Source organism: Somniosus microcephalus, chromosome 14 (assembly GCF_052327205.1).
Source record: "Somniosus microcephalus isolate GS21.2 chromosome 14, FLI_Smic_1.0, whole genome shotgun sequence".
NCBI lineage: Eukaryota > Metazoa > Chordata > Chondrichthyes > Squaliformes > Somniosidae > Somniosus > Somniosus microcephalus.
The window spans coordinates 134070971-134098111 of record NC_141000.1 but is presented as its reverse complement, the minus strand read 5'-3'; the positions used below and the strand labels follow the sequence as shown (position 1 = coordinate 134098111).

General features: G+C 53.4%; 2 protein-coding genes across 4 annotated transcripts in view; one reads left to right on the top strand and one right to left on the bottom strand.

Annotated features, from left to right (window-relative positions):
• The window catches only part of ndufv3 (NADH:ubiquinone oxidoreductase subunit V3), a 46239-nt gene extending 41670 nt beyond the window's left edge, over nucleotides 1-4569 (bottom strand). The window contains exon 1 of the mRNA XM_086007341.1: nucleotides 4438-4569. Within this exon, the coding sequence (XP_085863467.1) occupies nucleotides 4438-4482 (45 nt within the window). The 5' untranslated portion in view covers nucleotides 4483-4569. The remainder of the gene's footprint in view (nucleotides 1-4437) is intronic.
• Nucleotides 4570-4590: 21 nt separating this feature from the next.
• wdr4 (WD repeat domain 4) lies at nucleotides 4591-26888 on the top strand. Of its 3 annotated transcripts, XM_086007342.1 has the most exons (11): nucleotides 4591-4738; nucleotides 4822-4869; nucleotides 10704-10847; nucleotides 11465-11621; nucleotides 15299-15411; nucleotides 22360-22420; nucleotides 22566-22655; nucleotides 23565-23632; nucleotides 24994-25168; nucleotides 25428-25497; nucleotides 25831-26888. In XM_086007342.1, exons 1-11 carry the CDS (start codon nucleotides 4659-4661, stop codon nucleotides 26004-26006), a joined length of 1182 nt encoding a protein of 393 aa, XP_085863468.1. In that variant the 5' UTR covers nucleotides 4591-4658; the 3' UTR covers nucleotides 26007-26888. The 3 variants fall into 3 exon arrangements, with proteins under 3 accessions (XP_085863468.1, XP_085863469.1, XP_085863470.1); XM_086007343.1 differs by lacking the exon at nucleotides 10704-10847 and having other exon boundaries at nucleotides 4592-4738; XM_086007344.1 differs by lacking the exon at nucleotides 10704-10847 and having other exon boundaries at nucleotides 4660-4746.
• Nucleotides 26889-27141: the final 253 nt, after the last annotated feature.

Sequence of the window (27141 nt, the reverse complement as noted above, 5' to 3'; positions counted from 1 at the left end):
AGGCTCTAGCCCGCCGCTGTCCGGGAAGGGTCTGCTCACTACCTGTTGCCAGCCCGTTTCGCTGGACCACCTCGACTGGAAAGCCAAGCCTGGCTCTCGACAGCCTCCCCCGCAATTCTCGAGTCTCTGCTGGATGACTGGGCGGTTGCCCGTGGTCGACGCCCGAGTCTCTGGCCTTGACCTCTAATCCACTGATCTCCAGGAACGAATCCCCGGGAGGTGATGCAGAGTTGCAGGTAGGTTCGAACTTGCCTCGTCGCCAATGTTGTGTCTGTGTATAATAAGACACAGACTGCAGGAGAAACGGTACAACAGGTGTTTACTCAACGTGGCTCACAGTGGAACTGATCTGTACAGATTACTACTCAGTGCTATATACAGGTGTGGTCACTGCCGGTACTGCAGTATACATGAGCTGTAAAAGATAGTTCCCCTTAAAGGTATATACATTACAACCATCACCTCCAAGTTCCCCTCCAAGTCACTCACCACCCTGACTTGGAAATATATCGCCGTTCCTTCATCGTCGCTGGGTCAAAATCCTGGAACTCCCTTTCTAACAGCACTGTGGGAGTACCTTCACCACACAGACTGCAGCGGTTCAAGAAGGCGGCTCACCACCACCTTCTCGAGGGGCAATTAGGGATAGGCAATAAATGCCGGTCTTCCCACATCCTGTGAATTAATTTTTAAAAATGGGAGTGGTGCCAGAGGACTGGAGGATTGCCAAAATTGTTTTTATTTGTTCATGGGATGTGGGCATCGCTGGCTAGGCCAGCATTTATTTCCCATCCCTAATTGCCCTTAAGAAGGTGGTGGTGAGCCGCCTTCTTTAACAGCAGAGGGTAGTTAAGAGTCAACCACATTGCTGTGGGTCTGGAGTCACATATAGGCCAGACCGGGTAAGGGCAGCAGATTTCCTTCCCTAAAGGACATTAGTGAACCAGATGGGTTCTTACAACAATCCGGTAGTTTCATGGTCACCATTGCTGATACTAACTTTTTATTCCAGAATTATTTAATAAATTACATTTTTTAATTCCCCCACTGCCGTGGTGGGATTTGAAACTCACGTCTCCGGATCAGTAATCCGGTCCAGTAACATAACCACTATGCTACTGTACCCAAATGTTACACCCATGTTCAAAAAAGGGTTGAGGGATAAACGGATAACTACAGGCCAGTCAGCCTTACTTCAGTGGTGGGAATACTACTGGAGACCATTGTCACGGACAAAATTAATTGTCACTTGGAGAAGCATGGGTTAATAAGGGACGGCCAGCATGAATTTGTTGAAGGCAAATCATGTCTGACTAACCTGATTGAGTTCTTTGATGAAGTAACAGAGAGGATTGATGAAGGTAGTGCAGTAGATGGTGTATATATGGACTTTCAAAAAGCATTTGATAAAGTACCTCATAACAGACTTTTTCAGAAAATAGAAGCACATGCAGTTAAAGGGACGGTGGTAACTTGGGTACATAAGAACATAAGAAATAGGAGCAGGAGTAGGCCAATCAGCCCCTCGAGCCTGCTCCACCATTCAATAAGATCATGGCTGATCTGATCCTAACCTCAAATCTTCTATCACTCTCCATCCCACCCGAACCCATGTGATCTCCCGGGAGAGGCGAAAAACCAGATAAAGACCCAATGGCCAATTTGGGAGAAAAAAATCTGGGAAATTCCTCTCCGACCCATCTAGGCGATCGAAATTCTTCCAGGAGATCACTCTGTCCCTATATTTTCTACAGTACTTACCTTCTGTAAAGGCGATCTCCACCCCAGCCAGGAACAGGAATAAAACCATCTCCTGAAATCTAACACAGAATTAGAACACAGTAATTGTCTAAGGGATAGGAGGCAGAGAGTAGTGGTGAACAGATGTTTTTCTGACTGGAGAGAAGTATACACTGGGGTCCCCCAGGGGTCGGTATTAGGATCATTGCTTCTCTTGTATATAAATGACTTGGTCTTGGGAACAGGGAGTACAATTTCAATGTTTGCGGATGATACAAAACTTGGCAACATAGTAAATAGTGAGCATGATAGCAACAGACTTCAGGAGGACAGAGACAGACTGGTGAAATGAGCAGACACGTGGCAGATGCAACTTCATGCGGATAAGTGTGAAGTGATGCACTTTGGGAAGAACAACATGGAGTGGCAGTATAATCTCAATGGCTGACCAGTTCTGACGAAGGATCATCAACCTGAAACATTAACTCTGTTTCTCTCTCTACAGATACTGCCTGACTGGCTGAGTATTTCCAGCATTTTCTGTTTTTATAATCTAAATGGTACTATTTTGAGGGAGGGTGCAAGAGCAGAGGGACCTGGGGGTGCAGATTCACAAATGTTTGAAAGTGGCAGAGCAAGTTGATAAGGCAGTTAAGAAGCGTATGGGATACTTGGCTTTGTAAATAGTGGCATTGAATACAAAAACAAAGAAGTCACGCTAAACTTTTAGAAATCTTTCAAAAGGGAGTTGGAAAAGTACGTAAAGGAAAAAAATTTGCAGGGCTACGGGGAAAGGGCAGGGGAGTGGGACTAGCAGAAGTGCTCTTGCAGAGAGCTGGCACGGGCTCGATGGGCCAAATGGTCTCCTACTGTGCTGTAACCATTCTATAATCTCTGTTTAGGCCTCAGTGGTCACCACACTTTAGGAAGGATGTCAAGGCAATGGAGAGGGTACAGAGGAGGTTTTCCAGGATGGTACCAGTGATGAGGGAGTTGAGTTATGCAGAGATTGGGGAAGCTGGGGTTGTTCTCCTCAGAGTAGAGAAGATTAAGGGGAGGCCATATAGATGTCACAGAGTCGTAACGACACAGAAGACAACCATTCGGCCCATCGAGTCTGTGCCGGCTCTCTGTAGAACAATCCAGTCAGTCCCATTCCCCCGCTCTATCCCAGTAGCCCTGCAAGTTTATTTCCCTCAAGTGCCTATCCAGTCTCCCCTTGAAGAAATTGTGTGTCCGCTTCCACCACTTCCGTCGGCAGCGAGTTCCAGGTCACCACTCGCTGTGTAAAAAAGTTTTTCCTCACGTCCCCCCTGTATCTCTTGCCCAAAACCTTAAATCTGTGTCCCCTAGTCCTTATACCATCAACTAGTGGGAACAGCCTTTCCCCGTCTAGCCTATCCAAACCCAACATAATCTTGTACACCTCGATCAAATCACCCCTCAACCTCCTTTGCTCTAATGAAAACAAATCCAACTTCTCCAACCTGTCCTTGTAGCTAAGATCCCCCACCCCCAGAACCATTCTGGTAAATCTCCTCTGCACCCTCTCAAGGGCCTTCACATCATTCCTAAAGTGTGGTGACCAGAACTGGACGCAATATTCCAGTTGTGGCCTAACCAGCGCTTTATAAAGGTTCAGCATAACTTCTCTACTTTTGTACTCAATACCTCTATTTATGAAGCCCAAGATCCCATATGCTTTGTTAACCACTGTCTCAATATGTCCTGCCACCTTCAGGGACCTATGCACATTAACTCCCAGGTCCCTCTGTCCCTGCACACTCTGTAAAACTGTGCCATTAAGTGTATGTTGCCTCTCCCTGTTCCTTCTGCCAAAATGCATCACCTCACACTTCTCTGTATTAAATTCCATCTGCCACTTGTCTGCCCATTCCGCTGGCCTTTCTATGTCCTGTTGCAGTTGATTGATATTATCGTCACTGTTTGCCACACCCCCAAGTTTGGTGTCATCGGCAAATTTAGAAATTCTATTCTGTATTCCAATATCCAGGTCATTTATACATATCAAAAAAAGCAGTGGCCCCAGCACTGACCCTTGGGGAACACTGTTAAGTCTGTGTGTTATAGTGAGAATTACTACACAGACCACAAGAGTAAATTTTAACAGGTCTTTACTAGTCGAAGGTCAGGGCTACACTGCCCAATAAATCATTACACAGCACTTATATATCGGTGTGGTCACCACCGGTATTACAGTATACAGCAGCCAAGATAAAGTAGTGCAACTCTTAAAATAGTTCTCTTAAAGGTGGAACGGTTACATACACCACAAACACCACTGTCTACCATCCTTCAGTCTGAAAAACAGCCATTTACCACATTCAAAACAATGAGGAGTTTTGAGTTTCGGTGGAGTGAATAGGGAAAAACTTTCCTCAGGCAAGTGGGTCAGTGACCATAAGTCATAGAATTAAAATAATTGGCAGAAGAACTAGAGGGGAATTGAGGAGAAATTTCTTCACAGAGAGGATCAAAAAACGCGATACCCGAAAGGGTGGTGGGAGCAGATTCCACAGGAACTTTCAAAAGGCAATTGGCCCTGTGTGTGAGGGCTATGGGCCGGAGCCGGCAGGCCAGGCCGGGGTCACCCTCCCGGGGCCACCCATTAGCCCAGGCCCAATCCTCGCCGGCCTTTCCCCGCCGCACTCGGCTACTCGCGCCGCCGCCACCTACCCGCCGAGCTCCGCGGACTGCCAGCCGCCCCAGCGAAGCCGCCATCTTCCCAAATACAGTCTGGGCGGGGCCGCGCCGCCCGGACCCGAGGGCGGGGACACCGCGCCGCCCGGACCCGAGAGCGGGGACACCCGGGCACCCGGACCCGAGAGCGGGGACACCGGGGCACCCGGACCCGAGGGCGGGGACACCGGGCCTAGGCCGGAAGTGAGGCGGGAGCGATGGCGCTGGGCCGCAGCGGCTCCCTGGTGTTTCTCAGCAGCGGCTCCCGGCTCCTGGGCCTGGTCCTGGGGGAGAGCGGGTGAGCGGGTCAGTCAGCCTCCCGCGGTCTCTCGCTTCCTCCGAGTGAGCATTTACTGACCGGCCTGTTGCTTTGCTTTGCAGGGAGTCGGGCCGCCCGTTTGTCTATGATTGCGCCGTTGGAACTGAAAGGTAAAATCAGCCCGGCCCCGCCGGGACTCAGCCCGGGGCCAACTTCAGCTGGAGTCGATGCTCCAGAGCCGGAACACGAGGAAGCCAAAAATCACCGTCACCGAACCTCCGCCCGAGACAAAGGCCAACATCCCCGGAGCCGAGCATTGAGGGAGAGCCCGGGGCCCAGGCATTGAGGGAGAGCCCGGGGCCCAGGCATTGAGGAAGTGAGAGATCGGCGTGCTCCGGGCAGTCTGCGGCCGCTCTCTGTGCCCGCGGGCTCCGGGCAGTCTGCGGCCGCTCTCTGTGCCCGCGGGCTCCGGCCAGTCTGCGGCCGCTCTCTGTGCCCGCGGGCTCCGGCCAGTCTGCGGCCGCTCTCTGTGCCAGGAGCTCCGGGCAGTCTGCGGCCGCTCTGTGCCCGCGGGCTCCGGGCAGTCTGCGGCCGCTCTCTGCGCCAGGAGCTCCGGGCAGTCTGCGGCCGCTCTCTGTGCCCGCGGGCTCCGGCCAGTCTGCGGCCGCTCTCTGTGCCCGCGGGCTCCGGCCAGTCTGCGGCCGCTCTCTGCGCCAGGAGCTCCGGGCAGTCTGCGGTCGCTCTCTGCGCCAGAAGCTCCGGGCAGTCTGCGGCCGCTCTCTGTGCCCGCGGGCTCCGGCCAGTCTGCGGCCGCTCTCTGTGCCCGCGGGCTCCGGCCAGTCTGCGGCCGCTCTCTGTGCCCGCGGGCTCCGGCCAGTCTGCGGCCGCTCTCTGTGCCAGGAGCTCCGGGCAGTCTGCGGCCGCTCTGTGCCCGTGGGCTCCGGGCAGTCTGCGGCTGCGCTCTGCGCCAGGAGCTCCGGGCAGTCTGCGGCCGCTCTCTGTGCCAGGAGCTCCGGCCAGTCTGCGGCCGCTCTCTGTGCCCAAGGGCTCCGGCCAGTCTGCGACCGCTCTCTGTGCCAGGAGCTCCGGGCAGTCTGCGGCCGCTCTGTGCCCACGGGCTCCGGGCAGTCTGCGGCCGCTCTGTGCCCGTGGGCTCTGGGCAGTCTGCGGCCGCTCTGTGCCTGCGGGCTCCGGGCAGTCTGCGGCCGCTCTCTGTGCCGGCGGGCTCCGGGCAGTCTGCAGCTGCTCTCTGTGCCAGGAGCACAGATACTTATCCAATTCCCTTTTGAAAGCCAAGATTGAATCTGCCTCCACCACCCTTGCAGGCAGTGCATTCCAGATCCTAACCACTCGCTGCGTAAACAATTTTTTTCTCGTGTCGCCAATCACCTTAAATCTGTGTCCTCTGGTTCTTGACCCTTCCGCCAATGGGAACAGTTTCTCTCTATCTACTGTGACTAGACCCCTCATGATTTTGAACACTTCTATGAAATCTCCTCTCAACCTTCTCTGCTCCCTGACATCAGTCGTCAGGAAAATACTGGAATCCATTGTTAAGGAAGTGGTATCAGGGCACTTAGAAAATCATAACATGATTTGACAGAGTCAACATGGTTTTGTGAAAGTGAAATCGTGTTTGATAAATTTATTAGAGTTTTTTGAAGATGTAACTAGCAGGGTAGATAAAGGGGAACCAGTGGATGTAGTATATTTGGATTTCCAAAAGGCATTCGATAAGGGCTCATGGGGTTGGGGGTAATATAGTAACATGACTAGAGGATTGATTAACGGAAAGAAAACAGAGAGTAGGAATAAACGTGTCTTTTTCAGGTTGGCAGGCTGTAACTGTGGGGTGCCGCAAGGAACAGTGTTGGGGCCTCAGCTATTTACAATCTATATTAATGACCTAGATGAAGGGACCAAGTGTAATGTATCCAAGTTTGCTGATGATACATAGAAACATAGAGATAGGAACAGGAGTAGGCCATTCGGCCCTTCGAGCCTGCTCCGCCATTCAATGAGATCATGGCTGATCTTCGTCTGAGATCATAGCTGATCTTACCAGTTCAGTACCCCGTCCCCGCCTTTTCTCCGTAACCCTTAATCCCCTTAGCCTTCAGAAATATATCCAATTCTCTCTTGAAAATATTTATTGAATTAGCCTTCACAGCCCTCTGTGGCAGGGAATTCCACAGGCTCACCACTCTTTGAGTGAAGAAATTCTTCCTCATCTCTGTTTTAAATGATTTGCCCGCTATTTTTAGACTGTGGCCCCTGGTTCTGTGCTCCCCGGCCATTGGAAACATTCTCTCTGAATTCAGCCTGTCCAGGCCTGCCATAATTTTATATGTTTCGATGAGATCCCCTCTCAATCTTCTAAACTCCAGTGAGTACAAGCCCAAACTATTTAATCTCTCTTCGTAGGTCATTCCCGCCATTCCAGGTATCAGCCTGGTGAATCGCCGTTGCACTCTTTCCATGGCAAGAACATCCTTCCGCAGATGGGGCGACCAAAACTGTACACAATACTCCAGATGCGGTCTCACCAGCACCTTGTACAGCTGTAGTAAGGTATCCCTATTCCTATACTCGAACCCCCTTGATATGAAGGCCAACATACCATTTGCCTTCTTGATCGCCTGTTGCACCTGCATGCTCTCCTTCAGTGACTGGTGCACAAGAACACCCAGGTCCCTCTGCACTTCCCCATCTCCCAATCTATTGCCATTTAGATAATAATCTACCCTCCTGTTTTTACCCCCAAAGTGGATAACCTCGCATTTATCCACATTATAGTGCATCTGCCACGTATCTGCCCATTCCCCCAACCTGTCCAAATCGCACTGTAGCCTCCTGACATCCTCATCAGAGCCCACCCCTCCTCCTAGTTTAGTGTCGTCAGCGAATTTGGAAATATTGCATCCAATTCCCTGATCCAGATCATTTATATATATTGTGAACAGCTGGGGTCCCAGGACAGATCCTTGCGGCACCCCGCTGGTCACTGCCTGCCACTCCGAAAACGAGCCGTTTATTCCAACTCTCTGTTTTCTATCCGCCAGCCAGTTCTCTATCCACGTTAATACTTTGCCCCCAATCCCATGAGCCTTAATTTTGCATGATAATCTTTTGTGTGGAACCTTATCGAAGGCTTTCTGGAAGTCAAGGTACACCACATCCACTGGCTCTCCCCCATCTATTTTACCAGTTACTTCCTCAAAAAATTCCAGCAGATTAGTCAAACACGATTTACCCTTTGTAAATCCATGTTGACTCTGTCCGATCCTTTCCCCATTTGTCAAGTGCTCCGCTATTTTATCCTTAATAATGGACTCTAGCATTTTGCCCACAACCGATGTAAGGCTTACTGGTCTATAATTCCCTGCTTTCTCTCTACCCCCCTTTTTAAATATTGGGGTAACATTAGCTACCCTCCAATCCACGGGTACTGTTCCCGAGTCAATGGAGTTCCGGAAGATGATCCTTAGAGCATCTGCTATCTCCAGGGCCACCTCCTTAAGTACCCTAGGATGTAGTTTATCAGGCCCCGGGGATTTGTCGGCCTTCAGTCCCCTCAACTTACCCAACACCATATCCCTAGAGATACTAATTTCTGTCAGCTCCTCCCTCTCATTAGTCCCTATGTCTGCAAAGGGATATAGATAGACTAGTGAGTGGGCAGCAAGGTGGCAGATAGAATATAATGTAGGAAGAATAGAAAAGCAATATTTTTTAAATGGTGGTGTTCAGAGAGATTTGGGTGTCCTCGTGCAAGAAACACAGAAAGTTAGCATGCCGGTACAGCAAGCAATAAGAAAGGCAAATGGCATGTTGGCCTTTATTACAAGGGGGTTGGAGTATAAAAGTAAGGAAGTCTTGCTACAATTGTACAGGGCCTTGGTGAGACCACACCTGGAGTACTGTGCACAGTTTTGGTCTCCTTATCTAAGGAAGGATATACTTGCCTTGGAGGCGGTGCAACGAAGGTTCACTAGACTGATTCCTGGGATGAGAGGGCTGTCCTATGATGAGAGATTGTGTAGAATGGGCCGATACTCTCTGGAGTTTAGAAGAATAAGAGGTGATCTCATTGAAACATACAAGATTCTGAGGGGGATTGACAGGGTAGATGCTGAGAGGTTGTTTCCCCCTGGCTGGAGTGTCTAGAACTAGGGGGCATAGTCTCAGAATAAGGGCGAGATGAGGAGGAATATATTCACTCAGAGGGTTCTGAATCCTTGGACTTAACTGCCCGAGAGGGCTGTGGATGCTGAGTCTTTGAGTATATTCAAGGCTGAGATCGATAGATTTTTGAACTCTAGGGGAATCAAGGGATATGGAGATCGGACAGGAAAGTGGAGTTGAGGTCGATGATCAACCGTGATCTTATTGAATGGCGGAGCAGGCTCGAGGGGCCGAATGGCCGACTCCTGCTCCTATTTCTTATCTTTATGTTATAAAAAGAACAACCCCAGCTTCTCCAGTCTCTCCACATAACTGAAGTCCCTCATCCCTGGAATCATGCTTGTAAATCTTTTCTGCACCCTCTCTAAGGCCTTCACATCGTTCCTAAAGTGCGGTGCCCAGAATTAGACACAATACTCCAGTTGAGGCCGAACCAGTGTTTTATAAAGGTTCATCATAACTTCCTTGCTTTTGTACCTTATGCCTCTATTTATGAAGCCCATGATCCCGTATGCTTTCTCAACCTGCCCTGCCACCTTCAACGATTTGTGCACAGGTATCTCTGTTCCTGCACCCACTTTAGTGTCAGCTGTGGCTCAGTGGGCAGCACATTCGCCTCTGAGTCAGAAAGTTGTGGGTTAAAGTCCCACTCCAGGGACTTGAGCACAAAGCTAGGCTGACGCTCCAGTGCAGTGCTGAGGGAGTGCTGCACTGTCAGGTGCCATCTTTCCCAGTCTGCTCTCTCAGGTGGACGTAAAAGATCCCATGGGACCATTTCGAAGAGCAGGGAGAGTTGTCCCCTGTGTTCTGGCCAATATTTATCCCTCAACCAACATAACATAAAAAACAGATTATCTGGTCATTTTCACATTGCTGTTTGTGGGAGCTTGCTGTGCGCAAATTGGCTGCTGCGTTTCCCACAATACAACAGTGACTCCACTTCAAGTAGTACTTCATTGGCTGTAAAGCGCTTTGAGACGTCCGGGAGGTCGTGAAAGGTGCTATATAAATGCAAGTCTTTCTTTCTTAGGATTGTACCGTTTAGTTTATATTGTCTCTCCTTGTTCTTCCTACCAAAACGTATCACTTCACACTTTTCTGCGTTAAATTTCATCCGCCACGTGTCCGCCCATGACCTCTTGAAATCTATCACTCTCCTCCTCACTGTTCACGATATTTCCAAGTTTTGTCTCATTGACAAATTTTGAAATTGTGCCCTGTACTCCCACATCCAAGTTGTTAATAAATGTTTTCAAGGAGAGACTGGATAGGCACTTGAGGGAAATAAACTTGCAGGGCTGCGGGGATAGTGCGGGGGAATGGGACTGACTGGATTGCTCTACAGAGAGCCGGCACAGACTCGATGGGCTGAATGGCCTTCTGTGCCGTTATGACTCTATATATCAAGAAAAGCAGTGATCCTAGTACCGACCCCTGGGGAACACCACTGACGGATTTGCTCTTGTGTGTGTCCCGGAGTCTGGGAGTGGACTGCTGAGCAGGAGAGCTGGGGATCACCTTCGCTCTTCTCTGGGTACATGTGGGGGAGCTGCCCCTGCCGGTGCCCTGTGCAGGCAGGGAGAGCAGACGCTGGCAATGGCGAGACGCCTGCCTCCTGGGGCTTAAATGGCTCCTTTTGAAGTATTTTTGAAATGTAGTCACTGTTGTAATGTGGGAAACGTGGCAGCCAATTTGAGCACAACAAACTCCCACAAACAGCGATGTGATGATGACCAGATCATCCGGTGGTGGGGCGTGGTGTGAGGTCAGGGAGGGCTGCCTGTTGCACCGAGAGATTATGAGAGCCTTTGTCTTTCAGTGCGGATGGGCCATCCGAGGATGGGGGAAGCGATGGGGTCGTGGCCTATGCCTTTTCCCCCTTGGGGACCTACGTTGCTGTGACTGCGGACAACAAGCAGCTGCTCCTGTTCCGAACCAGACCCTGGGAGTGTCTCAGTGTACGGTACGGCACCACCCCCACTGATAGAGGGGCCCCACTCCGCTATCTCTCCCGCCCTCCCCTCCCTCCCTCCCTCCCCCCCCCGCCTGCCCTCCCTCCCCCCCGCCTGCCCTCCCTCCCCCCCGCCCGCCCTCCCTCCCTCCCCCCGTCCTCCCTCCCCTCCCCCGCCCCCCCCTCCGAGTTCCAGGTCTTCACCATTCGCTGTGTAAAAAAGTTTTTCCTCACGTCCCCCCTGTATCTATTGCCCAAAACCTTAAATCTGTGTCCCCAAGTCCTTGTACCATCAACTACTGGGAACAGCCTTTCCCCGTCTAGCCTATCCAAACCCGCCATAATCTTGGACACCTCTATCAAATCACCCCTCAACCTCCTTTGCTCTAATGAAAACAAATCCAGCTTCTCCAACCTGTCCTTGTAGCTAAGATCCCCCAACCCTGGAACCATTCTGGTAAATCTCCTCTGCACCCTCTCAAGGGCCTTCACACCCTTCCTAAAGTGTGGTGACCAGAACTGGACGCAATACTCCAGTTGTGGCCTCTATTTATGAAGCCCAAGATCCCATATGCATTCTCTCTCTCACACATTCACTCTCTCACATTCTCTCTCTCTCGTCCCTACAGCTCTGCTGTCCGTCGATCCACCTCATTGACCATCACAGGAGCAGAGGACCGGATCCTGCTCGCTGACAAATCTGGGGACGTGTACAGCTTCTCCATCAGTGAGCCGCACAGGCCGGGGCAACTGCAGCTCGGGCACCTCTCCATGCTGCTGGCAGTGGTAATGAGGGGGCTACGAGGGGGTGAGGAGGGGGGCTTCGGGGGAGGTGAGGAGGGGGCTATGGCGGAGGTGAGGAGGGGGGCTACGAGGGGGTGAGGAGGGGGCTACGGGGGGTGCGGTGAGGAGGGGGGCTAATAGATGCGCATTGGGCCTGTAACAGAAGCGCTGACACCCTACAGTATAGCCCTATCAGGATTTGGGAGCCTACAAAATGCATGCATGGGACAAGTAATAATAATATAATAAATATACATCTGAAGGCTCAAGGTTGGTCACTCTCTCTCACTCTGCCTGCCTCTCTCTCTCGGCCTGCCCGCCTCGCTCTCTCTCTCGGCCTGCCCGCCTCGCTCGCTCTCTCTCTCGGCCTGCCCGCCTCGCTCGCTCTCTCTCTCGGCCTGCCCGCCTCGCTCGCTCTCTCTCTCGGCCTGCCCGCCTCGCTCGCTCTCTCTCTCGGCCTGCCCGCCTCGCTCGCTCTCTCTCTCGGCCTGCCCGCCTCGCTCGCTCTCTCTCTCGGCCTGCCCGCCTCGCTCTCTCTCTCGGCCTGCCCGCCTCGCTCTCTCTCTCGGCCTGCCCGCCTCGCTCGCTCTCTCGGCCTGCCCGCCTCGCTCGCTCTCTCGGCCTGCCCGCCTCGCTCGCTCTCTCGGCCTGCCCGCCTCGCTCGCTCTCTCGGCCTGCCCGCCTCGCTCGCTCTCTCGGCCTGCCCGCCTCGCTCGCTCTCTCGGCCTGCCCGCCTCGCTCGCTCTCTCGGCCTGCCCGCCTCGCTCTCTCTCTCGGCCTGCCCGCCTCGCTCTCTCTCGGCCTGCCCGCCTCGCTCTCTCTCGGCCTGCCCGCCTCGCTCGCGCTTTCTCAGCCTGCCCGCCTCGCTCGCTCTCTCTCGGCCTGCCCGCCTCGCTCGCGCTTTCTCGGCCTGCCCGCCTCGCTCGCTCTCTCTCGGCCTGCCCGCCTCGCTCGCTCTCTCTCGGCCTGCCCGCCTCGCTCGCTCGCTCTCTCTCGGCCTGCCCGCCTCGCTCGCTCTCTCTCGGCCTGCCCGCCTCGCTCGCTCTCTCTCGGCCTGCCCGCCTCGCTCGCTCTCTCTCGGCCTGCCCGCCTCGCTCGCTCTCTCTCGGCCTGCCCGCCTCGCTCGCTCTCTCTCGGCCTGCCCGCCTCGCTCGCTCTCTCTCGGCCTGCCCGCCTCGCTCGCTCTCTCTCGGCCTGCCCGCCTCGCTCGCTCTCTCTCGGCCTGCCCGCCTCGCTCGCTCTCTCTCGGCCTGCCCGCCTCGCTCGCTCTCTCTCGGCCTGCCCGCCTCGCTCTCTCTCTCTCGGCCTGCCCGCCTCGCTCTCTCTCGGCCTGCCCGCCTCGCGCTCTCTCTCTCTCGGCCTGCCCGCCTCGCTCGCTCTCTCGGCCTGCCCGCCTCGCTCGCTCTCTCTCGGCCTGCCCGCCTCGCTCGCTCTCTCTCGGCCTGCCCGCCTCGCTCGCTCTCTCTCGGCCTGCCCGCCTCGCTCGCTCTCTCGGCCTGCCCGCCTCGCTCGCTCTCTCGGCCTGCCCGCCTCGCTCTCTCTCGGCCTGCCCGCCTCGCTCTCTCTCGGCCTGCCCGCCTCGTTCGCTCGCTCTCTCGGCCTGCCCGCCTCGCTCGCTCTCTCTTGGCCTGCCCGCCTCGCTCGCTCTCTCTCGGCCTGCCCGCCTCGCTCTCTCTCTCTCGGCCTGCCCGCCTCGCTCTCTCTCGGCCTGCCCGCCTCGCGCTCTCTCTCTCTCGGCCTGCCCGCCTCGCGCTCTCTCTCTCTCGGCCTGCCCGCCTCGCGCTCTCTCTCTCTCGGCCTGCCCGCCTCGCTCGCTCTCTCGGCCTGCCCGCCTCGCTCGCTCTCTCGGCCTGCCCGCCTCGCTCGCTCTCTCTCGGCCTGCCCGCCTCGCTCGCTCTCTCTCGGCCTGCCCGCCTCGCTCGCTCTCTCTCGGCCTGCCCGCCTCGCTCGCTCTCTCTCGGCCTGCCCGCCTCGCTCGCTCTCTCTCGGCCTGCCCGCCTCGCTCGCTCTCTCTCGGCCTGCCCGCCTCGCTCGCTCTCTCTCGGCCTGCCCGCCTCGCTCGCTCTCTCTCGGCCTGCCCGCCTCGCTCGCTCTCTCTCGGCCTGCCCGCCTCGCTCGCTCTCTCTCGGCCTGCCCGCCTCGCTCGCGCTCTCTCGGCCTGCCCGCCTCGCTCTCTCTCGGCCTGCCCGCCTCGCTCTCTCTCGGCCTGCCCGCCTCGCTCGCTCGCTCTCTCGGCCTGCCCGCCTCGCTCGCTCTCTCTCGGCCTGCCCGCCTCGCTCGCTCTCTCTCGGCCTGCCCACCTCGCTCGCTCTCTCGGCCTGCCCGCCTCGCTCTCTCTCTCTCGGCCTGCCCGCCTCGCGCTCTCTCTCTCTCGGCCTGCCCGCCTCGCTCGCTCTCTCTCGGCCTGCCCGCCTCGCTCGCTCGCTCTCTCTCGGCCTGCCCGCTCGCTCTCTCCTCGGCCTGCCCGCCTCGCACTCTCGGCCTGCCCGCCTCTCTCTCTCTCTCGGCCTGCCCGCCTCGCGCTCTCTCTCTCTCGGCCTGCCCGCCTCGCTCGCTCTCTCTCGGCCTGCCCGCCTCGCTCGCTCGCTCTCTCTCGGCCTGCCCGCTCGCTCTCTCCTCGGCCTGCCCGCCTCGCACTCTCGGCCTGCCCGCCTCTCTCTCTCTCTCGGCCTGCCCGCCTCGCGCTCTCTCTCTCTCGGCCTGCCCGCCTCGCGCTCTCTCTCTCTCTCTCTCGGCCTGCCCGCCTCGCTCGCTCTCTCGGCCTGCCCGCCTCGCTCGCTCTCTCGGCCTGCCCGCCTCGCTCGCTCTCTCGGCCTGCCCGCCTCGCTCGCTCTCTCGGCCTGCCCGCCTCGCTCTATCTCTCTCGGCCTGCCCGCCTCGCTCTCTCTCTCTCGGCCTGCCCGCCTCGCTCTCTCTCTCTCGGCCTGCCCGCCTCGCTCTCTCTCTCTCGGCCTGCCCGCCTCGCTCTCTCTCTCTCGGCCTGCCCGCCTCGCTCTCTCTCTCGGCCTGCCCGCCTCGCTCGCTCGCTCTCTCTCGGCCTGCCCGCCTCGCTCGCTCTCTCTCGGCCTGCCCGCCTCGCTCGCTCTCTCCTCGGCCTGCCCGCCTCGCTCTCTCGGCCTGCCCGCCTCTCTCTCTCTCTCTCGGCCTGCCCGCCTCGCGCTCTCTCTCTCGGCCTGCGCTCTCTTTCTCTCTCTCTCTCTCGGCCTGCCCGCCTCGCTCGCTCTCTCGGCCTGCCCGCCTCGCTCGCTCTCTCGGCCTGCCCGCCTCGCTCGCTCTCTCGGCCTGCCCGCCTCGCTCGCTCTCTCGGCCTGCCCGCCTCGCTCGCTCTCTCGGCCTGCCCGCCTCGCTCGCTCTCTCGGCCTGCCCGCCTCGCGCTCTCTCTCGGCCTGCCCGCCTCGCTCGCTCTCTCGCTGCCTGCCTCTCGAACATATGAATTAGGAGCAGGAGTCGGCCCCTCGAGCCTGCTCCGCCATTCAGTGAGATCATGGCTGATCCGATTACTCCACATAACGCCTACCCCCGATAATCTTTCACCCCCTTGCTTATAAATCTCTGGCTCTCTGCTTGTCTCACTCTCTGTCTCCCTCTCTCTCCCTCTCTCTCTCTCTCTCTCTCTCTGCCTGTCTCTGTTTCTCTCTGTGTGTCTGTGTTGCCAGTAATTGCATTGTTTCTCTCAACAGGCAGTCAGCCCGGATGATCGATTTGTGATTACAGCCGACCGCGATGAGAAGATTCGAGTCAGTTTACTGGAGCGGCCATTCATCATTGTGGCGTTTTGTCTGGGACACCGCGAGTATGGCGACAGTCTGCCTCTCCCTGCATAGTGAACTTAGCGCAGGGTCTGAAGCTGCTGGTTTGGGTATATCTGGGCAGGCTCCACGGATATTCCCGGGCTGGGATCTGCGGGCAGGCTCCGTGGATATTCCCGGGCTGGGATCTCTGGGCACGCTCTGTGGATATTTCCGGGCTGGGATCTGTGGGCAGGCTCCATGGATATTCCTGGGCTGGGATCTGTGGGCAGGCTCCGTGGATATTTCCGGGCTGGGATCTATGGGCAGGCTCTGTGGATAGTCCCGGGCTGGGATCTGTGGGCAGGCTCCATGGATATTCCTGGGCTGGGATCTGTGAGCAGGCTCTGTGGATATTCCCGGGCTGGGATCTCTGAGCATGCTCTGTGGATATTCCCAGACTGGGATCTCTGGGCAGGCTCCATGGATATTCCCGGGCTGGGATGTCCAAGCGGGGCTCCTCTGTGTAGCGAAATCTCTCCTAATTTTAAATCGATGCCCCCTCATCACTGACTCCTCAACCACAGGAAATGGTGGTTCCCTATTCACACCATCAAAACTCTTCAGTTTTAAAACCTCTATGAAACATAGAAGATAGGAGCAGGAGTAGGCCATTCGACCCCTCGAGCCTGCTCCGCCATTCAATGCGATCATGGCTGATCATCTAAATTCAGTACCCGGTCCCTGCTTTCTCCCCATACCCCTTGATCCCTTTAGCCTTGAGAAATATATCCAACTCCTTGAATATATTTAATGAATTGGCCTCTACTGCCTTCTGTGGTAGAGAATTCCACAGGTTCACCACTCTCTGGGTGAAGAAATTCCTCCTCATTTCTGTCCTAAATGGCCTACCCCTTATCCTTAGACTGTGACCCCTGGTTCTGGACTCCCCGACCATCGGGAACATCCTTCCAGCATCTAGTCTGTCTAGTCCTTTTAGAATTTTATAAGTTTCGATGAGATCCCCTCTCATTCTTCTAAACTGCTGCGAGTACAAGCCCAATCGATCCAATCTCTCCTCATACGTCATTCCTGCCATCCCAGGTATCAGCCTGGTAAATCTTCGCTGAACTCCTTCCATGGCAAGAACATCCTTCCTCAGATAAGGTGACCAAAACTGCACACAATACTCAAGATGTGGTCTCACCAAGGCCCTGTACAACTGCAGCAAGACATCCTTGTTCCTGTACTCAAACCCTCTCGCTACGAAGGCCAACATACCATTTGCCTTCTTAACCGCCTGCTGCACCTGCATGCTTACCTTCAGCGACTGGTGCACAAGGACACCCAGGTCTCGTTGCACTTCCCCTTCTCCCGATCTATTGCCATTGAGATAATAATCTGCCTTCCTGTTTTTGCTACCAAAGTGGATAACCTCACATTTATCCACATTATATTGCATCTGCCATGCTTCTGCCCAATCACCCAACCTGTCCAAATCATCCTGGAGTTTCTCGGCATCCTCCTCACAGCACACACGCCCACCCAGCTTTGTGTCGTCTGCAAATTTGGAGATACAGGTAGACTATCCTTTATCCGAAAACCTCGGGACCAGCCGTGTTTCGGTTTTCGGAGAATTTCGGATTTCGGAAGGTGGGTCGGCGGGGGGTCGTGCGCACGACCCCCCGTGGACCCCCGCCGACCGCCCCCCGCGGACCCCCACCGGCCCCGACCCCCCCCCCCCCGCGGACCCCCGCCGGCCCCGACCCCCGCGGACCCCCGCCGACCCCGACCCCCGCCGACTTACGAGTCGGCGGGGGTCGGGGTCGGTGGGGGTCCGCGGGGGTCGGGGCCGGCGGGGGTCCGCGAGGGGGGTCGGGCCGGCGGGGGTCCGCGGGGGGGTCGGCGGGGGTCGTGCGCACGACTTACGCTGACGCTCAGCATAAGTCGGCGGGGGGTCGTGCGCACGACTTACGCTGACCCTCTGCTCAGCATAAGTGGTGCGCACGACTTACGCTGAACGAAGAAACCTTCGGTTTTTAGAGGGTTTCGGTTTTCGGAAGTTCGGATAAAGGGTAGTCTACCTGTATTACATCTAGTTCCCTTGTCTAGATCATTAATATATATTGTGAATAGTTGAGGTCCAAGGACCGATCCCTGCGGTACCCCACAAGTCACTGCCTGCCACTCGGAAAAAGACCCGTTTATTCCAACTCTTTGCCTTCTGTCTGCCAACGAGTTCTCTATCCAAGTCAATACCTTGCCCCCAATCCCATGTGCCTTAACTTTACACGCTAATCTCTTATGCGGGACCTTATCGAAAGCCTTCATAAAGTCCAAATACACCACATCCACTGGTTCTCCCTTATCTATTTTACATAAGAACATAACATGAGAAGTAGGAGCAGGAGTAGGCCATACGGCCCCCCGGGCCTGCTCCGCCATTCAATAGGATCATGGCTGATCCGAATCTAGACTCACGTCCACTTCCCTGCCCTCTCCCCGTAACCCCTAATTCCCTTATCAGCTAGGAAACTGTCTATCTCCATTTTAAATTTATTTAATGTTGCAGCTTCCACAGCTCTCTGGGGTAGCAAATTCCATAGATTTACTACCCTCTGAGTGAAGAAGTTTCTCCTCATCTCAGTTTTGAAAGGGCAGCCCCTTATTCTTAGATTATGCCCCCTAGTTCTAGTCTCACCCATCAGTGGAAACATCCTCCCCGCATCCACCCGATCAAGCCCCCTCACAATCTTATATGTTTCGATAAGATCGCCTCTCATTCTTCTGAACTCCAATGAGTAGAGTCCCAACCTACTCAACCTTTCCTCATACGTCAACCCCTTCATCTCCGGAATCAACCGAGTGAACCTTCTCTGAACTGCCTCGAGAGCAAGTATATCTTTTCTTAAATATGGAAACCAAAACTGCACGCAGTATTCCAGGTGTGGCCTCACCAATACCCTGTATAACTGAAGCAAGACTTCCCTGTTTTTATACTCCATCCCCCTTGCAATAAAAGCCAAGATTCCATTGGCCTTCCTGATCACCTGCTGCACCTGCATACTAACTTTTTGTGTTTCATGCACCAGGACCCCCAGATCCCTTTGTACTGTAGCACTTTGCAGTTTCTCTCCATTTAGATAATAACTTGCTCTTTGATTTTTTCTGCCAAAGTGCATAACCTCACACTTTCCAACATTATATTGCATCTGCCAAATCTCTGCCCACTCACTTAGCCTGTCTATGTCCTTTTGCAGGTTTTTTATGTCATCCTCACTCATTGCTTTCCCTCCCATCTTTGTATCGTCGGCAAACTTGGATATGTTGCACTCGGTCCCTTCCTCCAAATCATTAATATAGATTGTAAAGAGTTGGGGTCTCAGCACTGACCTCTGCGGAACACCACTAGTTACTGATTGCCAGCCCGAGATTGAACCATTTATCCCAACTCTTTGTTTTCTGTTAGATAGCCAATCTTCCACCCATGCCAGTATATTACCCCCAATCCCGTGATTTCTTATCTTGATCAGTAATCTTTTGTGTGGAACCTTGTCAAATGCCTTTTGGAAGTCCAAATACACTACATCCACTGGTTCCCCTTTATCCACCCTGTATGTTACATCCTCAAAGAATTCGAGTAAATTTGTCAAACATGACTTACCCTTCATAAAACCATGCTGACTCTGTCCTATTAAATTATGTTTATCCAAATGCTCTGTTACTGTTTCCTTAATAATGGACTCCAACATTTTGCCAACCACAGATGTTAGGCTAACTGGTCTATAGTTTCCAGCTTTTTGTCTGTTACAGCCTCAAAAAGTGCCAGTAGATTAGTCAAGCACGATTTACCCTTTGTAAATCCATGTTGACTTTGTCTGATCCTGTCACTGTTTTCCAAGTGCTCTGCTATTACATCTTTTATGATGGACTCTAGCATTTTCCCCACTACCGATGTCAGGCTTACCGGTCTGTAATTCTCCGTTTTCTCTCTACCACCTTTATTGAATAGTGGGGTAACATTAGCTACCCTCCAATCCATGGGTACTGTTCCAGATTCCATCGAATGTTGGAAGATGATCAGCAATGCATCTACTATTTCTAGGGCCACTTCCTTAAGTACCCTAGGATGTAGATTATCAGGCCTTGGGGATTTATCGGCCTTCAATCCCATCAATTTCCTTAACACCATTTCCCTACAAATACTGATTTCTTTCAGTTCCTCCCTTTCATCAGACCCTATGTTCCCTGACATGCCTGGGAGGTTATTTGTGTCCTCCTTTGTGAAGACAGAACCAAAATATGTATTTAATTGGTCTGCCATTTCTTTGTTCCCCGTTATAAATTCCCCTGATTCTGACTGCAAGGGACCTACGCTTGACTTCACCAATCTTTTTCTCTTCACATATCTATAAAAGCTTTTACAGTCAGTTTTTATGTTCCCTGAAAGCTTACTCTCATATTCTATTTTCCCCTTAATTAATCCCTTTGTCCTCCTTTGTTGAATCCTAAACTGCTCCCAATCCTCAGGTTTACTGCTTTTTCTGGCCAATTTATATGTCCTCTCCTTGGATCTTATGCTATCCCTAATTTCCCTTGTTAACCACGGTTGAGTTACCTTTTTTGTTTTATTTTTATGCCAAACTGTAGCATCCATGTAGTTCATCCATGCGGTCTTTGAATGTTTGCCATTGCCTATCCACCGTCAACCCTTTGAGTGACATTCCCCAATCAATCCTACCCAACTCGCACCTCAGACCATCGTAGTTTCCTTTGTTTAAATTCAGGACCCTAGTCTCTGAGTCAACAACTTCATTCTCTATCTTAATGAAGAATTCTATCATATTATGATCGCTCCGACCCAAGGGGCCTCATACAACAAGATTGTTAATTAATCCTTTCTCGTTACATAATACCCAGTCTAAGATGGCCTGATCTGTGGTTGGTTCCTCGACATATTGGTCCAGGAAACCATCCCGTAAACACTCCAGGAATTCCTCCTCCACAATATTGTTACTAATTTGGTTAGCCCAATTTATATGTAGATTAAAGTCACCCATGATGACTGCTGTGCCCTTATTGCACGCTTCTCTAATTTCCCTTTTAATGCCATCCCCAACCTCCGCCTTACTGTTTGGAGGTCTATATACCACTCCCACTAACGTTTTCTGCCCCTTGGTATTTCTCAGTTCTACCCATACAGATTCCACGTCATCAGAGCTAATATCCTTCCTTACAATTGTGTTAATCCCTTCTTTAACCAGCAATGCTACCCCACCTCCCTTTCCTTTTTGCCTATCTTTCCTGAATATTGAATACCCCTGGATGTTGAGTTCCCAGCCTTGGCCACCCTGGAGCCATGTTTCCGTAATCCCAATCAAATCATATTCGTTTACCTCTATTTGCGCAGCTAATTCATCCACCTTATTACGAATGCTCCTCGCATTAAGACACAAAGCCTTCAGGCTTGTTTTTTTAACGCTCTTAGACCTATTAGAATTATTATTTACTGTGGCCATGTTTGATTTAAACCGTTGATTTCTCTGACTGCCACTTTTGTTTTTCTCCTTCCTATCTTTTTCTTCTCAGCCTCTCTGCTCCAGTGGAAATAGTCCCAGAATCTCTCCTCGTAACTACAGTTTCCCATCCCTGGCACCACCCTGGTGAATCTAGGAACAGGAGTGGGCCATTCAGCCCCTCGAGCCTGTTCTGCCTGTACAATCTACACTGTCTGCTCTCTGTGGCTTTAATATCCTTTCTATAATGAGGCCCAAAGCTATACACAGTCTCTAACTGTGGCCTCACCATTACCTTGTACAAATGTATCATTACACTTATAAATCCCAAAAGTTTATGTCTTTTTAAGCTTTTATCTACCTGCACACTCACATTCAGAGAATTCTATATTTAAACCCCTAGACTCCTCTGTTCAACCCCACCCTACAGTGTCTTTCCATGAAATGTACTCTTCCATTCCTTGTTTCTGCTCCCAAAATGTATAATGTCATACTGGCCAAACCCCAGCGAATTTCGATATCATCCTCCCTGTGCGCAGGTCCGTCATCTCTTTACACCCATTGTGAGGATCACCCATTGACCCCAGCTGTTACTTCACTGTGTCTCCACCAGCTGCTTTTAGCCATTCAGCTACACGGGAGGAGGCGGGAAACCGGGCGGGATTGACCGAGCGAGGCGGGCGCTGGGCGGGATTGGCCGAGCGAGGCGGGCGCTGGGCGGGATTGGTCGAGCGAGGCGGGCACTGGGCGGGATTGGCCGAGCGAGGCGGGTGCTGGATGGGATTGGCCGAGCGAGGCGCTGGGCGGGATTGGCCGAGCGAGGCGGGTGCTGGATGGGATTGGCCGAGCGAGGCAGGCGCTGGGCGGGATTGGCCGAGCGAGGCGGGTGCTGGATGGGATTGGCCGAGCGAGGCGGGCGCTGGGCGGGATTGGCCGAGCGAGGCGGGCGCTGGCCGGGATTGGTCGAGCGAGGCGGGCGCTGGACGGGATTGGCCGAGCGCGGCGGGCGCTGGGCGGGATTGGTCGAGCGAGGCGGGCGCTGGACGGGATTGGCCGAGCGCGGCGGGCGCTGGGCGGGATTGGCCGAGCGAGGCGGGCGCTGGATGGGATTGGCTGAGCGAGGCGGGCGCTGGGCGGGATTGGACGAGCGAGGCGGGCGCCGGGCGGGATTGGCCAAGCGAGGCGGGCGCTGGGCGGGATTGGCCAGGTGTGGCAGGGATCTGCTCCGGGTCGGGTGCCATATTCTCGATCGGAATGATGTGTAGGAGCAGGTTGGTGTGGAACTCTGGGGCTGGATGGATGGTGTAAGGAGGTGTTGGAATTCGCTGGAATGGTGGGAGCATTTCTCTGCCCTCTTCATGTTACTGCAGCATGGGGCTGTGTTTAAGGGCACATTGCAGGGCGATTGATAACTGCTTCTTTTGCACTAAAAATGTTTTAATTATCAAATAATTTAATTAAGCAATGTAAATAACACAAGAAAGTCTCTCTCCACAGGTTTGTAAGTGCGCTTTTCATTCCTCCAAACCACCCACGGCTGCTGGTGTCTGGCTCTGGGGTAAGTGCCTGTAATGCTCCAGCACAGTCGCGATGGGCCGAATGGCCTCCTTCTGTGCTGTATATTCTGAGATTTGTGAACTGTAGATATTGAGATTGGTTTTGGTGTTGTGTTGGTTTTAATCACACTGGTTTCTGATCCCCAGGACGGGACGGTCCGGTTGTGGGAATACGAAAATGGGAAGGAGCTACACTGCTTTCAACTGAGTGAAGCACAGCCTTCTGGGTGTCAGGAGGTGAGCACTGTCTGCGGGTCAGACCGCCCCCCCCCCCCCCCCCACCCCGGCCTGTCTGCGGGTCAGACCCCCCCCCGCCTGACCTTGTGTTGTAACTCAGGTGAGTTTTCTGACGCTGCTCAATCCCCGGTGACTGTCACTGGCAGTGTGACTGGGCAGCTTGAACCCAGTGACCGTCACTGGCGGTGTTACTGGGCCGCTGTATCCCGGTGACTGTCACTGGCGGTGTTTCTGGGCCGCTCTATCCCGGTGACCGTCACTGGCGGTGTTTCTGGGCCGCTCTATCCCGGTGACCGTCACTGGCGGTGTTACTGGGCCGCTCTATCCCGGTGACCGTCACTGGTGGTGTTACTGGGCGCTCTATCCCGGTGACTGTCACTGGCGGTGTTACTGGGCCGCTCTATCCCGGTGACCGTCACTGGCGGTGTTTCTGGGCCGCTCTATCCCGGTGACCGTCACTGGCGGTGTTACTGGGCCGCTCTATCCCGGTGACCGTCACTGGCGGTGTTACTGGGCCACTCTATCCCGGTGACCGTCACTGGCAGTGTTACTGGGCGCTCTATCCCGGTGACTGTCACTGGCGGTGTTACTGGGCAGCTCTATCCCGGTGACTGTCACTGGCGGTGTTTCTGGGCCGCTCTATCCCGGTGACTGTCACTGGCGGTGTTTCTGGGCCGCTCTATCCCGGTGACTGTCACTGGCGGTGTTTCTGGGCCGCTCTATCCCTGTCACTGGCGGTGTTTCTGGGCCGCTCTATCCCCGGTGACTGTCACTGGCGGTGTTACTGGGCCGCTCTATCCCGGTGACTGTCACTGGCAGTGTTACTGGGCCGCTCTATCCCGGTGACCGTCACTGGCGGTGTTACTGGGCACTCTATCCCCGTCACTGACCTCTGTCTCTGAATTGCAGGCCAGGTGTGCTGTGGTGCAGATAGTCCATTGCAGGCAGGGAGATTTCTTCGCTGTTCTGTGTGACGGGTAAGTACAGAATTACTCTGTGCCCGAATCATCTGTCGATAACTTGTCCACACCTGACTCTGGGATTCTTCTCTTGTTGTCCACAGCGCCACGATGAGTTAGGTTTGGGCAGTCATGCAGTTCCCAATGGGGCTGAAATACAACAGCCTCTAATTTGGCTCCAGCACGCACAGACTTTGCCACCTCACTGGTGTTTGGGGAATGGAAACCTCACAGTATGGGGTCTTCAACTGAAGCAGTGTAGATGGAGCTTTACTCTGTATCTAACCCGTGCTGTACCTGTCCTGGGAGTGTTTGATGGGACAGTGTAGAGGGAGCTTTACTCTGTATCTAACCTGTGCTGTACCTGCCCTGGGAGTGTTGAGGGAGCTTTACTCTGTATCTAACCTGTGCTGTACCTGCCCTGGGAGTGTTTGATGGGACAGTGTAGAGGGAGCTTTACTCTGTATCTAACCCGTGCTGTACCTGCCCTGGGAGTGTTTGATGGGACAGTGTAGAGGGAGCTTTACTCTGTATCTAACCCGTGCTGTACCTGCCCTGGGAGTGTTTGATGGGACAGTGTAGAGGGAGCTTTACTCTGTATCTAACCCGTGCTGTACCTGCCCTGGGAGTGTTTGATGGGACAGTGTAGAGGGAGCTTTACTCTGTATCTAACCTGTGCTGTACCTGCCCTGGGAGTGTTTGATGGGACAGTGTAGAGGGAGCTTTACTCTGTATCTAACCCATGCTGTACCTGCCCTGGGAGTGTTTGATGGGACAGTGTAGAGGGAGCTTTACTCTGTATCTAACCCGTGCTGTACCTGCCCTGGGAGTGTTTGATGGGACAGTGTAGAGGGAGCTTTACTCTGTATCTAACCCGTGCTGTACCTGCCCTGGGAGTGTTTGATGGGACAGTGTAGAGGGAGCTTTACTCTGTATCTAACCCATGCTGTACCTGCCCTGGGAGTGTTTGATGGGACAGTGTAGAGGGAGCTTTACTCTGTATCTAACCCGTGCTGTACCTGCCCTGGGAGTGTTTGATGGGACAGTGTAGAGGGAGCTTTACTCTGTATCTAACCCGTGCTGTACCTGCCCTGGGAGTGTTTGATGGGACAGTGTAGAGGGAGCTTTACTCTGTATCTAACCCGTGCTGTACCTGCCCTGGGAGTGTTTGATGGGACAGTGTAGAGGGAGCTTTACTCTGTATCTAACCCGTGCTGTACCTGCCCTGGGAGTGTTTGATGGGACAGTGTAGAGGGAGCTTTACTCTGTATCTAACCCGTGCTGTACCTGCCCTGGGAGTGTTTGATGGGACAGTGTAGAGGGAGCTTTACTCTTTGTGACCTGTGCGTGACTCCTGTACTGAAGCCCGAATTGGTCAGTTTCTCCTCAGTGCATGTCCTTGAGCTGGATGTGGAAGCTCGGAGACTGGTTCACCGGCAGACGATTGCAGTGAAACAGCGAGCATGGGACGTGGCGTTCGATGGCCGTGCAGGGCTCTGGATCCTGGATGGTGACGAGGCTGTTCTGTACCAACTGCAGGAGGAGCAGTGGCAGGTGAGGAGGGTGTCAAAGCTCAGTAAAGGTCAACATGGTGGGGGGGGGGGGGGGGCGGCGCAGGGTCTGAGTTCAGTGAACATCAGAGTCTGTCGGTGGAGGGGGGGGGTGGTGGTGAAGCGGTTTACCACAAAAGAAACTTGCGCTCCAGTATTTGTTTGGTGGGGGGTGCCTTTTGAGATTTCCTTACTACGACTGTTTTTGTGACAACTAATCCCAAATCCAAGTTAATACTAACCTGTGTTCATCTCTCCAATAGAAAATACCTGACCATCCAGAGCAGATGAGGATTGAAGAGGTCATTCGTGCCAACTGGGCAGTGTTCCAGGGTAAGTGATAGCTCCTACCTACCCCAGTGAGAGTCAGTGTGGAACCCGCACCCCAGTGAGAGTCGAGAGTTTTCCATCATACTCCTGACTTGTGCCTTGTAGGTGGTAGAGATACTTTGGGGAGTCATAACGTAAGTCACTTGCCACAGAATACCCAGCCTCTGACCTGCCATTAAATGTCAGGGGGAGGTGGTTAGACACTCTCTCACTAGAGATGGTCATTGCCTTAATACATTCCAGTCTGTAACTCCCAGCTATTCTATATATAAAGTACCCGAACCCCTCGATTAGATTCCCGTCTGTAACTCTTGTTCTTTGTCTTTCTTCTGACAGGTTCAGCCGCTGAAATCAACTACAGCAATTTGTACAAAATGAGCATCGATACCATGGTCCAGTATCGACTGAAGAAAGAGCAGAGGATTCACCAGAGACAGAATAAAAGGGAATTGGAGATGGGGAAGGTGACTGGAGACAGTAAAAGGATGAGGGTGGGAGATGCTGCGATGTGATGCTGTTCGCCGGGACTCTGAGCTGTGGCTGCAGTGTTCATTACGGTGACTTGCGGCCTTTCTGAATGTAGTCTGAACCCCTAATGGGCAGCTCGCTGTTATTGGAAGGTGTGAAATTGGGCGTGTCAGGCACGGTGCTGCAGCAGCCCTTGGAGGGGCTGAGGACTTTGAAGAAGTATTCAAAACCATCAATTAATAGGCGTTGTACCAGCTATGTCCAGTGGATGGGTTTACCCCAGAACATAGGAGGTCATTCAGTGAGATTAAGGCTGATTTGTGACCTAACTCCATATTCCTTAATACCCTTGGCTAGAAAAAATCTTATCACTCAGATTTTGAATTATTGATTGAGCTGGCAATTTACCTTGGTCTGGCCCAATGTTCCCTGTAATTTTTTTTTGTGCGCAGTCCCTTTGGCTGTGCAGCACATGCACAAGCTGGTGAGTGGCCTACGCGGGACCTCCAGACCACTGCACAGTCGTACAGCTTAACAGGAACGTCGGTCTGGGCCAGATGGGCCGGGTTTAGCACTGAGCTCCTAAGTGTGGCAGGCCTGGATTTCTGTCCATATTGAGCTGCCCGGGCGGGTGGGAGTTTGGCGGTGATTGGACCCTGTTTAATTACATTGCTCCAGGTAACCTTGCAAATTCTAATAAAGCAACAAAACTCAAACAGAACAACCTTTATTCTCCAACATCTCAGCAACAGGGAACACACCGTAAACAATAAATCAATGCTCACGTTCAAGAGGGTTTTTGTGCGGAAAAGATTTCTTACAACATAACCACCAAAAATCAAAGTGAAAGCCGCGTGTTCAAAGGTGACTTTGTGTAACGCAACCTTTGCATATAAACTAATTTAATAAAATAACATTTTTCACAATTGAAAATATAGGACAAAAGTGGGACTTCGGAAATGGTTGTGATAAAATGGGAATTGCAAATAACCAGGAACGACTGTAGAATTACTTTTGCTATTTATTGGGATATTTTGACATTGGGCGATAGTATAAACAAGGTGATACGGTCTCACCTTATTCACCTCCTGACCTTCCTTTCCATTAAGAGGAGCAGAACAACAACAACTTGCACTTATATAGCGCCTTTAATGTAAAACAGACAGATTTGACACCAAG

What these genes read in the sequence shown, in the direction of transcription:
- wdr4 (XM_086007342.1), top strand. Translation starts at nt 4,659, where the DNA reads ATGGCGCTGGGCCGCAGCGGCTCCCTGGTGTTTCTCAGCAGCGGCTCC. An exon ending in TGCGCCGTTGGAACTGAAAG is followed by an intron (nt 4,870 to 10,703) that starts GTAAAATCAGCC and finishes TTTGTCTTTCAG; the next exon opens with TGCGGATGGGCCATCCGAGG. An exon ending in TCTCCATGCTGCTGGCAGTG is followed by an intron (nt 11,622 to 15,298) that starts GTAATGAGGGGG and finishes TTCTCTCAACAG; the next exon opens with GCAGTCAGCCCGGATGATCG.